General features: G+C 42.9%; 1 protein-coding gene across 1 annotated transcript in view; it reads left to right on the forward strand.

Annotated features, from left to right (window-relative positions):
• Pde11a (phosphodiesterase 11A) overlaps positions 1-12,415 on the forward strand; it is a 223,530-nt gene that overhangs the window by 23,520 nt on the left and 187,595 nt on the right. The window contains exon 3 of the mRNA XM_051167077.1: positions 65-129. Within this exon, the coding sequence (XP_051023034.1) occupies positions 65-129 (65 nt within the window). The remainder of the gene's footprint in view (positions 1-64; positions 130-12,415) is intronic.

Below are 12,415 nucleotides of genomic sequence, written 5' to 3' on the forward strand. Positions count from 1 at the left end.
CGTCATTTTAAACTGTTGGGAAGCTTTAATTGACTTGGCTTCACTGTCTCTCTGTGTGACACAGGTGGTGAAGTTTACCAAATCCTTTGAACTGATGTCCCCAAAGTGCAGTGCTGATGCTGAGAGCAGGTAAGGCTCACGGGCTTTCTCTTGTCTTTTGATGTGTCTTGGTCCTCGATGCCGGCTGCGCTGCATAATTCATTGAGGATAGGAGTTGCTTTTTCTCTGTATCATCAAGTGAGGCCATTTCTCACTTTTCTAAATGTCAGAGCGTAGATAAAAGCTGTTGCTGAACAAGAGTGTGCAAAGGATATGTCTCCCTTGCCATGTGTTTTAAAGACAAACTTTTGACACAAGGACTGGTGGCACAAGCCTGTTCACCTAACTGCTTGGGAGGCTGAGTCAGGAAAACCCCAAGTTCAAGGCATACCGTGGCTGAGGAGTAAGACCAGGGCCAGCTTGGGAAGCATAGAGGGATCCTGCCTCAAAACCAATACTGAGAAGAGGGCTGAAGGGTTAGCTCAGTAACGGAGGCCTTGCCTGGAGTGTGCATGAAGTCTCTGGGTTCACTGTCGGTACCACGAAAAAAGAAAATACTAAAATACTTGTGATATGGTTATAATCTTGCCTGTAGACTTTAATGCCACTCTCCTCTGAACTTTGTAATAGTTTGGGAATTTCAGAAATGTTTTTCAAGTAGCAAGGAATAGCTAAGAAGGAAGCCTGTTTTCTTCAACCACCAGGTTTTGTGTGTGTGTGTGTGTGGTTTTTTTTAACACCAAGAATTTGCATTTGACACCAAACATCTAACATTGAAGCCATAAATGAGTAAAGTTGGTTTTATATATATATATATATTCCCTAATTATTTGGAAAACACAACTTTCTGCTTTATTCTGGCCATTTTGTTTGCTTATATTTGGCCAATAATATCTTCTCCTGTCAAGAAAAAGTGAGTTTCCAGCAGTTTGTCTCGGTTGACATCTTTGAAACTGTAACAGTGAAAGTGAGGGTCAGAGAAGACCCGAGAGTCGCCCTGAGCTTTGCCTTTCTAGGAATAATAGCTGGGCTGCTACAAACTTGATTCTCTCGACTTTGGTCACCTCTAGCAGAAAGGCTAAGAAGTTGTGAAACTAAAGAAAATGCAAAGATGGGTCAAGCGCTGAGGACAGTGCAAGGATGCTGCTGCTGATACCGATACCAGTCTCAATAGTGCGATCTGCTTCTGTTCATTAAGTGCCGAATGTGCTGACAGCGGATAAGTGTTTCGCCTCCCCAAATCTTTTGATGTAGACATGGTTAACCCTGAAAGACAGAAGAGAAAAACCAAAGGCCGGCAGTGTCTTAGCTAGCCTTAACTGTCACCTTGACACAGTCCGGAATCACCTGAAAAAGAAATCTCAGTGGAGTGCTTGTCTTTATCAGGTTGGCTGTGGGCAAGGCTCTGAAGGACTGTCTGGTTGTCTACACAGGTGTAGGAGGGCCCACATCACTAAACCTAAGCAAGTGAGCAAGCCGGAGAGTGGGCAGCAAGCAGCATCTCTCCAGTCTCTCCTTTAAGCTACTGTTCAGCTCCTGCCCTGACATTCCTCATGATGAACTGTGACCTAGAAATGTAGCCCAAGTGCATCTTTTCTTCCTCAAGTTGTTTTGGGGCAGGGAGTTTTAGCACAGCAATGGAAAGAAAACTAGAGGAAGCAAGTTTAAGCCACATGGTGAAGGCCCTGTTAGCAATACGAAGAAGGACCATGGAACTCTCCTGAACTCTAAACTTTGGTTCTGTCATGACATTTAACTTAAAATGCGACAACTGATCTCATATCTTGAATATCTCTTAGGTTAATGCTTCTCAAATCTGGTTGATCAATTAGAACTAAGTTTGGAGAATTTGGCAAAAATTTAATTCTTAGATGTACACTGTGATATTCCTATTAAATATAGTGGAAGTGAAATATAAACAACTATATATTCAAAGGGCTGTCTAGGCAAACTTTCAATACTCAAGGGAAATTGGGTATTAAAAAAAAAAGTTCTGTTGCTCCTAACTTTGGAAGACAAATAATGTATTAGTTACTTCTCAAAATACCAGACCAAAACAACTTTAAAAAGGAAGGAAGGGCTTATTTCGGCTCACAGTTTGACTGTACATCTGTAATGATGGAAGTCACCATGGCAGAAGCACAAGGTGACATGACATTCACTTGGGGAGCAGAGTGATGCCTGGGTTTCCTCACCTTAGTTTCTTCCTCAGCCAGGACCATTTTTCAGGCCATGATACCATCTGCATTTAGGCTGAGTCTTCCCACATGAAGTGATCTAATCTAGAAAGCGCCCCACAGATCTGCCCAGGGTTGGCTCTCCGGTGCTTCCAGCTTCTCTGAGGTTGAGAATCAGGTCAGTGCATACCACCACAGACACCAGTAAGCCAACATGGGCACTTTACTTATTAATTTTAATCAATCGCAGGAATTTAAGAAAGGGCTCTGCTACATAGTATGTAATTCCCTTTATAGAGCATTCGCTCAAAAGTAAGACTATAGCATGAGAGAGCAGAGCTGTAGGAAACAGCTTGAACCAGAGAGCCTGGCTAGGAAGGAAGATGGGACCAAAGCTTGTGGTAGAAAGTCTGTATCTTGCTTATAACAGCTTTTTCTACGCTCGTTCTAGTTCCCAAATAATGACATGGAGACCCATTAAAATTATTAATAAGCTGTAAGCACTATAGCCAGGCAGACTCTCAGCTATTCTAACCAGCTACGCTGACCTGGCCCACTTCCCAGTTATCTACCTGCTTGGTCTCACCCTGGCTGCTCTCGCTCCATTTCTGTCCTCATGGCAGCTTCCTCCTTCTCTCTTTCCACCTCTGCTCCACCTGGGACTCCCTAACTGGGATCAGAAGTCCTGCCTCAACTCTCATCTCCTACTCAGTTCAGATCTTTATTAACCAATCAGAGGTGATGGGGAATACCTTTCTATACTACACTGAGACAAGAGGCGCTTTAAAGTTAAGACACTGCCCACATCTGCACTACAGCCAGGTCTCTGGGCACAGAAATCAGCATCTCAATACATAGTGCACAAACCCATCCACTAACAGGTGACAGTGCCTGAAGTAATAGATGTAAAGATATTTGAAAGGATTCAGGGAATTGACTTAAAAAAAAGAAAAAAAAAATAGCTTGTCATCTCTGTGGGAAGCTATAGTGGGAGTTTGACGCTCTCAGAAGGAAGGTTTTGTGTTCATGCGGATGCAGCTGTGTTGACATATGAATTTCACATCAGCCAATCTCCAGCCAACAAAGATGTTTAGGTATAGAGTCACTAGGGTGTCCTGAGGAATTTCCTAAGTGGGACATTGTAAGACGACAAGAAGTATGTTAGAGAAAATGTCTGGAGATGCTGATTTCATTAGTCACGTCTCACGGGCTGTATCTCCCGTCCATGCGGGCTCCGTGGGGTTGTTGAGACGTTTGCTTTACTGCCCCAGTGCTTCGGTATCGCTGATTTTTCTACTGCTGAGCGTGCTCACTCGGTTACTTCAGAGTTAAATATTTTAGTGCCTTACCATTATTTTAAAGAACTTCCATGTTAAGACGAAATGACCCAAGGCCCAGACTGCTCTTGGAAAACTTTCTGATAATAAAAAAGAAAGGTAGGCTTTTCTTTAAAAAGACATTTTAAAAGTGCCTTTGAACCCTGACATGATGAGACAGTGCTGTTCATCTTCCTATTTATGGCTTCTAAATTAGCGGAGAATGGCCATCTGTCTCAGGAGCCTTCCATTCTTGTCCCAGAGAGCCTCCTCTTGCCTCTGTGGATCCCTTTAGTCACTTACTGGAGGTGAACAGGATAAAGACAGACAACCTCAGCGCATGTGCGTAGCTGGCCAGAGGCACAGAGTGGTGAGGCTCTGAGTCACAGCCCCGTCCCCACACACTGTCCCTCCTCCCCATTTGCCTTTCATCCCTTAATATCTTTCCTGCAGACAATGTCCACTAAAGGCCCCCAGCCCTCTGAACATCACTCAGGACTATAACAGTACAACCTTTAGCCTGTATTTGTTTTTGTTTTTGTTGTGTGTGTGTGTGTTTTGTTTTGTTTTGTTTTTTTATGGTATTCACTTAAAGAGCTTTATTGGTTTTCCTTTTAAATTTTAATTTACTATAATTTATTCAGATTACATCCCTATTGTTATCATCTCTTGTATCTTCTCATTGCCACCCTCCCTCCCTCTTCCGCCCTATTCACCTCCCCTAGACCTCTGACAGAAGGAGACCTCCTCCCCCACCATAGGACCACAGCCTATCAGGTCTCATGAGGACAGCTTGCTTCCTTTCCTCTGTGTGCCCGAAGCCTCCCCACCAGGGGGACGTGATAAAATCAGGGGCACCAGAGTTCATGTCAGAGGCAGTCCCCCCACCCCCGCCACAACCATGGAGAATGAGCTGTCCATTGGCTAGATCTGAACAGGGGGTCTAGGTTTACTGCATGCATTGTCCTTGGTTGGTGCAACAGTTTTTGCAGGCTCCCCACCCCTGGTCCAGTTCCAAAAGCATTGATGATCTCCTTGTGGGGCTCCTGAACCCTCTGGGTCCTTCTATCCCCCTGTTCTTCCATACCACTCTCCTCACTCCACCCAGAGTTCAGCAGCAAGACCCAATATCTGTCCCAATTCCCTGCTGGGTGGAGTCTCTCAGAGGACATCTATGTTGGTCTAATCCACTTTTATAAGTGCATGTCTTTCTGGGTCTGAGTTACCTCACTCAGGATGATCATTTCTAGTTCCATCCACTTGCCTTCAAATTTCAAGATTTCCTTGTTTTCAATAGCTGAGTAGTATTCCACTGTGTAAATATACCACAGTTTCTTTTTTCTTTTCTTTTCTTTCTTTTTTCTTTTTTTCTTTTTTTTTTTCTGGGCCTTTTATTCCATTGATCCACCTGTCTGTTACTATGCCTTTACCAACAAGTTTATTTATTTATTTATTTTAATTTTATTTTATTAATTTATTCTTATTACATCTCAATGGTTATCCCATACCTTGTATCCTCCCATTCCTCCCTCCCTCCCATTTTCCCCTTACTCCCCTCCCCTATGACTGTGACTGAGGGGGACCTCCTCCCTCTGTATATGTTCATAGGGTATCAAGTCTGTTCTTGGTAGCCTGCTATCCTTCCTCTGAGTGCCACCAGGTCTCCCCATCCAGGGGATAGTACCACAGTTTCCTTATCCATTCTTCAGTTGAGGAACATCGAGTGGCCGAGAAACACCTAAAGAAATGCTCAAGAAGTGATCAGAAAAATGCAAATCAAAGCAACTCTGTGATTCCATCTTAGACCTACCAAAATGGCTAAGATCAAAAACTCAAGTGACAGCACAGGCTAGCAAGAATGTGGAGAAAGGGGAACACTCATCTGTTGCTAGTGGGAGTACAAACTTGTACAACCACTCTGGAAATCAATCTGGTGCTTTCTCAGAAAATTGGGAATATTTCTACATGTAGACATCCAGTCAGAACAGCACCATTTGTTGAATGTGCTATCCTTTTTCCATTGTATAGATTTGGCTTCTTTGTCAAAAATCAAGTGACCATATGTGTGCGGATTCATTTCTGGGTTTTCGATTCGATTTCATTGATTAACCAGCCTATTGCTGTGCCAGTACCATGCTGTTTTAATTACTATTGCTCTGTAGTACAGCTTGAGATCAGGTATGGAGATTCCTCTGGAGGATCTTTTATTGCATAGGATTGTTTTTGCTATTCTGGGCTTTTTGTTTTTCCATATGAAGTTGAGAATTGATCTTTCAATGTCTTCAAAATATTTTGTAGGTATTTTGATAGGGATTGCATTGAATCTGTCAATTGTTTTTGGTTAGATGGCCATTTTTACTAGGTTAATTCTCCTGATCCACAAACAAGAGAGATCCCTCCATCTTCTGACGTCATCTTCAATCTCTTTCTTCAGAGATTTAAAGTTTTTTTCAAACAAGTCCTTCACTTGCTTGGTTAGAGTCACTCCTGGATATTTTATATTGTTCATGGCTATCGTGAAGGGTGTGGTTTTCTTAATTTCTTCCTCTGCATGTTTGTCATTTGTATATAGGAAGGCTACTGATGTTTTTGAGTTAATAAGCAGGCTACCAAGATGAGACTTGACAGCCTATGACCATAAAGTGGGGGAGGAGGCCCCCTCGATAATAGACCTAGGAGAGGGGAATAGGGTGAAAGTGGGAAGGAAGGAGGAATGGGAGGATACAAGTGATGGGATAACAATTGAATTGTAATCTGAATAAATTAATAAAATTAAAATAAAAAAGTAAAAAACACACAGAATTGTAAATAAATAATGTCACCACTCATATTTCCACTGTAATCACTACGGGAATGGACATGGAATTATTCTCTGTACTAATTAATAAATATTTTTTAAAAGCAAAAAAAAAAAATTGGGAATAGTGCTACCTCAAGACACAGCTATACCACTCCTGGGCATACACCCAAAAGATGCTCCACCACACAACAAGGACATTTGCTCAACTATGTTCATAGCAGCTTTATTCATAATAGGCAGACTCTGGAGATATGACTGCATTCTGATCAACTCAAATTTGAGGCTTACTGATTCTTAGCTACAATCCATGGAGACCCCCTCTTTTTTTTTTTTTTTTTTTTTTTAACAAATCAGTTTTATCGCTGACTCATCAGTTCCACTTAGCCTCTTAAGCAGGCAGTTTCTTTGTGATGATGTCTCTCCCTGCGATCTTTATGGACCAGTGCAGGATCGGGAAGTTATTTGTGCCTTTCCTCTCAGTGACTACATGCCTGCTTCAGGACATCCTTGACAGTCCCTCCTCCTTACCGTGTCATGGCAGGCCTCTTATTTGATAGACATTTTGTGTTGCATTAGCTTCCTATGATTTCTATGGGTTTTTTTTTTTTTTTCTTTCTTTCTAAATGTATTCATTGAAGACACTTCTTTAGCCAATTGCCATATACTGACTGTCTACTGCTCAGGCCTGGGACCTGGGTCAGGTGACAGAGTGACAGAGATGTAAGACACAAGGAGAGCAGGAATCTGTCCTCAAGAACCTGATGGCCAACCAAGAGTGGAATTAGACTAGGAACATAGTAGAATACAGAAAAAACACCATCTAATATAAAAGTGTAACCAGATTCGACCTAGCCTCCAGATTCTTGCTACAAGGAGTCACATTAACAGTGACAACCCCTATTGCTGCCCAGTGAATTCTCTCTTGTGAGACAGGTATCCAAAACCTTGCAAAAGCAACCGTTAGCCATTTCAGGAAGTCCTACAACCAAGTTTATTACTGAATCATCATTTCTCCCAAGGACTCACCCACAGGTCCCGTCCTTCTGGACATGGCTCTACAGTTTCTGCTGGTGTGGGCCTCCTGCCTGCTCTACCTAAAACTCCCATGCATACAACAAGAGTCTCAACCACTGTTCTGCCAGTTTCTAGCACTTTCTTTGATACATTGGTCATATTCTCAAACCGGAAGAAGACTGATAATCTATGTGAAAGTCAGAGGAGATGTACTTCCCCTAAGATGTGACACAGTGTGCAGCCTGGCCCCTAATTGGCCATGTACATACCCCAGTTTTTATGAACCTTTGAATTCTGAAAGCTTTTGTGATTGGCCCTACTTTTTCCAACACTTCCACTTAGTCCTGGAGGCCAGGCTTAAGAAACTGTGCTGGTTAGATTTCGGCAACTTGGCATACCTAAGGTCATCTGGGAAGAGGAATCCTCAACTGATAAAATGCTTCCATCAGATTGGCCCGTAGTGTTTCTGTTTTTGTTTGTTTTTGGTTAATGATTGATGTGGGAAGGTCCAGCTCACTTTGGGTGCTGCAGCTCCTGGGCAGTGGTCCTGGGTTGTTTAAGAAAAGCCAGATGAGCAATCCATGGAGAAGAGCGTTCCTCTATGATCTCTACTTCAGCTCCTGCCTTCAGAGTCCTGTCTCAAGTTCCTGCCTCAACTTCCCGTCATGGTGGGCTATAATTAGGATTCACAAGCCAAATAAACTCTGTGCTCCACAAGTTGCTTTGGATCATTGATTTATCATAGCAACAGGGAAGCAAACCAGGATAGAAAACAAACAAACAAACAAACAAAAACACAGACTAAGAGTCAACAGGCTCAGACACTCAGGCCTCATCCTTGTGTCCTTTTCTCTCACAAACATCAACCCATGCAAATAACTGTCACTTCCTATGCGAACATGTCTCTGTTTAGATTCTTGTGTTTTGTTATCAATGGTGACAAGAATAAATATTTTCTATACAAGGTTTGTACAGGGTGTTACATTAATACAAGGGATGGCTTCTATAGAGAAAGACTAATAATTGTCTCTCTCTTCTTCTGATTTATTTTGCTGAGGCAGGACCCCATTGATGAAAGGTAGAGGAAGACAGTGGTTGCTACCATGTAGCCCCTGCATGGGAGCCAGGAGGGGGAGGATAAGTACATTGTAAAGAAGAGGCTCAGTGCTGTGGTTTTTATAGCATCTTCAACAAAGAACAAGGGGCGGTGCTGCTCCTGCGGAAGACTCCGGTTCAGTTCCCAGCATCCACATGGAAGCTCATAAGCATCCATCTGGCACCCTCTTCAGGACACTCTGGGCACGAGACATGCACACTACATACATACATACATACATACATGGAAGCAATACACTCATATCCAGAAAATTAAAAGTAAAAATAAATCTTAAGAAAGGAAAGATCAATGTACTGTTGGGAAGCTACAGAAGAAAAGAGTTGCTGACTGTAGGGCAGTAAATTATAGGAAAGAAAACACATGGAGTCAATAAACTGTGTTTTGTGGATTTCTCTGGTGCGTCTCCAGGAAGGGTTAACGTTGCCTTTGGTGGTCAGCTTCTGCCTTTCCTCATATGACAGGAGGCAGAGTGCCCTTGTAAAATGCATGACCTACTTTATGGCAGAGAGCTTTTCTTGGATCCACTTCTCAATTTTTTTCAGCACAAAACAATCCTATGGTACCCAGCATATTCTTGTGTGACACTGTTCTTGTCTCCTATGGCAACCAGCTCATTTAAGGACAGGTGGGAGGTAGACCTCATGGAAAGCTTCTGGATGTGGTAAGGCTTCAGTTAGGTCTTAAGGACATAACTAACCTCCGGTGAGGGAAAGTGTCATAAGCAGAGACTCTGAGGGGAGAAATTGAGGAAACGCTGTGTGTGTGAGCATCGGGGCTGTGAGCTGTTGTCACAAGGATCATCATTATTTGCTAGTGATGGCCCCTAATTCCTTGTCGCATCCAGCTGCCCAGACTGCCATCTGACAGAGGTGAGAATCCTACTGGGTCCTTCTGCTGTGCTTTCTCGGAGTCTCTTAATTGGCTTAGGAACTGACATGCTCACGGGGGAATACGTAGTGATATCATGAAGTTTGTGTCTTGAAAAGTCCTGTGAGCTGGAATTCGGAAGGACTACAGGAATGATACATTTAGGTCACCAGGGATTAAATCCTGCATAGAGCAAAGTCTTCTGTGGAGGATCTCCGTGGAGCCTCTGTCCTTAGCTTTGCCAGACCAATGTCCATCATCCTTTAGCTGTTCTTTCTATCCCATAGTCTCCAGATCTTCATGCCCTTGACCTTTCCCCAGTACAGCCACTGAGGTGCCCATGCTAAGTAACCCTAACGAAACAAATGAGAGAGAAAGAGAGAGAGAGAGAGAGAGAGAGAGAGAGAGAGAGAGAGAGAGAAAGAAGAGGAAGGAGGAGGAGGAAGAGGAGGAGGAAGAAATGAAAGGAGAAAAGAAAGTTTGAGGGGAGCTAGTTGGGGGAGAAAGACAATCAGAAGGAGAGCACAAAAGAGGGAAGTGGGGAAATATGATTAGTGCATCCTGTGTACACATATGAAGATGTGATAAAGAAGCCCAGTATTATGTATAATTAGCATGTTGATAAAATACTGTTAACACAAAGAAGCTCTAGCTAGGCAGATCACCCGCAGCCATTTGAGTGGGCTCTAGGTAATCACAGGGGCCTTTGTAAATGAAGGCACTCTGGTGACAGAGTGACAGAGGTGGAAGCTGCAGTTTGAGAGGAGCCTGTCATATCTGGCTTTGAAGACAAAGCAGGAAGCCATGACCCAGGCAATGTGGAAGAGTCTAGAAGCTGTAAAAAGTGAAGGGATGGAGTCTTTCCCTAGAGAGTCACAAGGTATCATCCTGCTGCTGTTTGAAGCTACAGAGTTTATGGTAACTTGGTGCAGCAACAATAGGATACTGCTGTCAGGGGATTTGATATGAAAAGCAGACCAAGCAGAGAATTCAGGAATGGATGAAAGTCTAGAAGAAAGGCACGCAGAGCCATGAGGGAGCCAGTGGCTGGAGAGCACACTGGGAGCTAAGATTTAGAGGATCATGCCCACCAAGGACCTCCCATATAAGGGATTTGTGCAAACGTGTGTACCATGCTCGCTTTCAGTCAGTGCTACTTTGTCCCCCCATGGTACAGGCCTGCTGCACTCAGCTACTAGAAGAGCTCCTCCCTCTGCAGCGATCCTGAGGGGCTCTGACCTCTCCAAGCCATAACTTCAGGTCATAACAGGTCACTTCTGAAAAAAACAGAGACGGGGGGGGAAAAAGATCTTTTAAGATTCAAGAAACACACACACACACACACACACACACACACACACACACACACACACACACAGGATCTCATGTTGCCAAGCCTGGCTTTGAACTTTTAATCTTCCAATTTCTACACTGATGCTGGCATTACAGATATGCACCACCACGCCTGGCTTCTAAAAACATTTTTGATTGATTTTAAATGTTATTTCAGAGAAACAGTGTTGCTTAAAGGTGATTCCCAATCCAAAATTCATGTCTACCCCAACCCTTGAAAGGAAACCTCATTTAGACATAAAGATAGAATTAGGCACTTTGAAATTAAGGCTATTTAGACTCATTGGCCCATCCATCCAGTGACTAGTGACAGAGGCATGGGGCAAAGGCCATGAGAAGACAGGCAGAAACTGGAATGTGGCATCTTCAATCCAGCACTTCCGCACTGTGAGCTAAGATATTACTACCACTTTAAGGTTAGTTGTGACTTCTCCTGGCTGTCCCAAGAGACTGATATACTAGTTATTGAATGGGGACAATAAAATTGATAATGCCTATTACCTACTTTTTCTAGTAATTGAGTTCCAGGAAGCTATGTTTCTGCGAATCCAATATTGTCATTATAATGATTTCTTATTTAACTGCAGAAGGAGAATGAGCTGTCTGTGGAGTGTTGGTGGCCATCAGACTTATCTGGTCTCAGTGCCACAAATGCCCATTCTCATTTTACAAATGAAGAAACGAGACTCGAAGAAGTGAAGTGTGTTGCACACACACAGTTTTGAGCTAGAAAAATCTTAAGGCATCTTCTTTTTATTTATTTTTTAAATTAATTTATTCATATTACATCTCAATTGTTAGCCCTTCCCTTGTATCCTCCTATTCCTCTCTCTCTCTCCTGCTTCTGCCTTCTCCCCTCCCCTATGTCTGTGACTGAGGGAGACCTCCTCCTCCTATATATGCTCTTAGGGTATCGAGTCTCTTCTTGGTAACTTTTTTTTTTTTAATTTATTTATTTTGTATACAGCTCTCTGCATGTACACTTTCCCACCAGAAGGGGGCATCAGATCTCATTGTAGATGGCTATGAGCTACCATGTGGTTGCTGGGGATTGAACTCAGGACCTCTGGAAAAGCAGACCAGGCCCTTAACCTCTGAGCCATCTCTCCAGCTTGAGGCATCTTCTGAGAGTGATGTTCCACTCAACAGTCTACCTTCCTGTAAGGCTGCACCTGGAAGGCATTGCAATCCAATGGCCACTTTATTAAGACCAAGACCACACTGTCTAAAATGCTTACAAGCTCAGGGGTTGCACATATAGAAGGGCACAGGTCTCAACAACCCACCCAATAATCCCAGATATTGCACAGCTGGCATGTAAACTGTGAATTTGCAGCCTGCCTAGGCTGTCTAATAAGACTAAAACAAAAAGTAAGCAACAAGAAAGTCCTCAAACTGATCAGGGAGTTTGGAGCATAGAGTATTTGGCTATCTTATAGTAGTATCTGGCTAAGCCACATTAAATCCTGAAACAAAAGGAAAATCTTTCTTAAAAATGCCTGTGACAATTTGTTCATTATTGTATTTTTGCAGCAATTAAAAAAAATACATGAGAATTCATTTATCAAGATTTTTTTTTTTTTTCAGAAACCCAGGTGCACATAGGAGAGGAAATTGCACGTAAGGAAATGCAAAAAGAATGATGCTCAAGTTGTCAGAATTATTAAGGTTCTCTCTTCAAACCTTCTGAGTGCCCTGGTCATGCATTTTGATGGCTTCTGACTTTTGCTTA

The sequence above is a fragment of the Acomys russatus genome, chromosome 24 (genome assembly GCF_903995435.1).
Source record: "Acomys russatus chromosome 24, mAcoRus1.1, whole genome shotgun sequence".
Taxonomy (NCBI): Eukaryota; Metazoa; Chordata; class Mammalia; order Rodentia; family Muridae; genus Acomys; species Acomys russatus.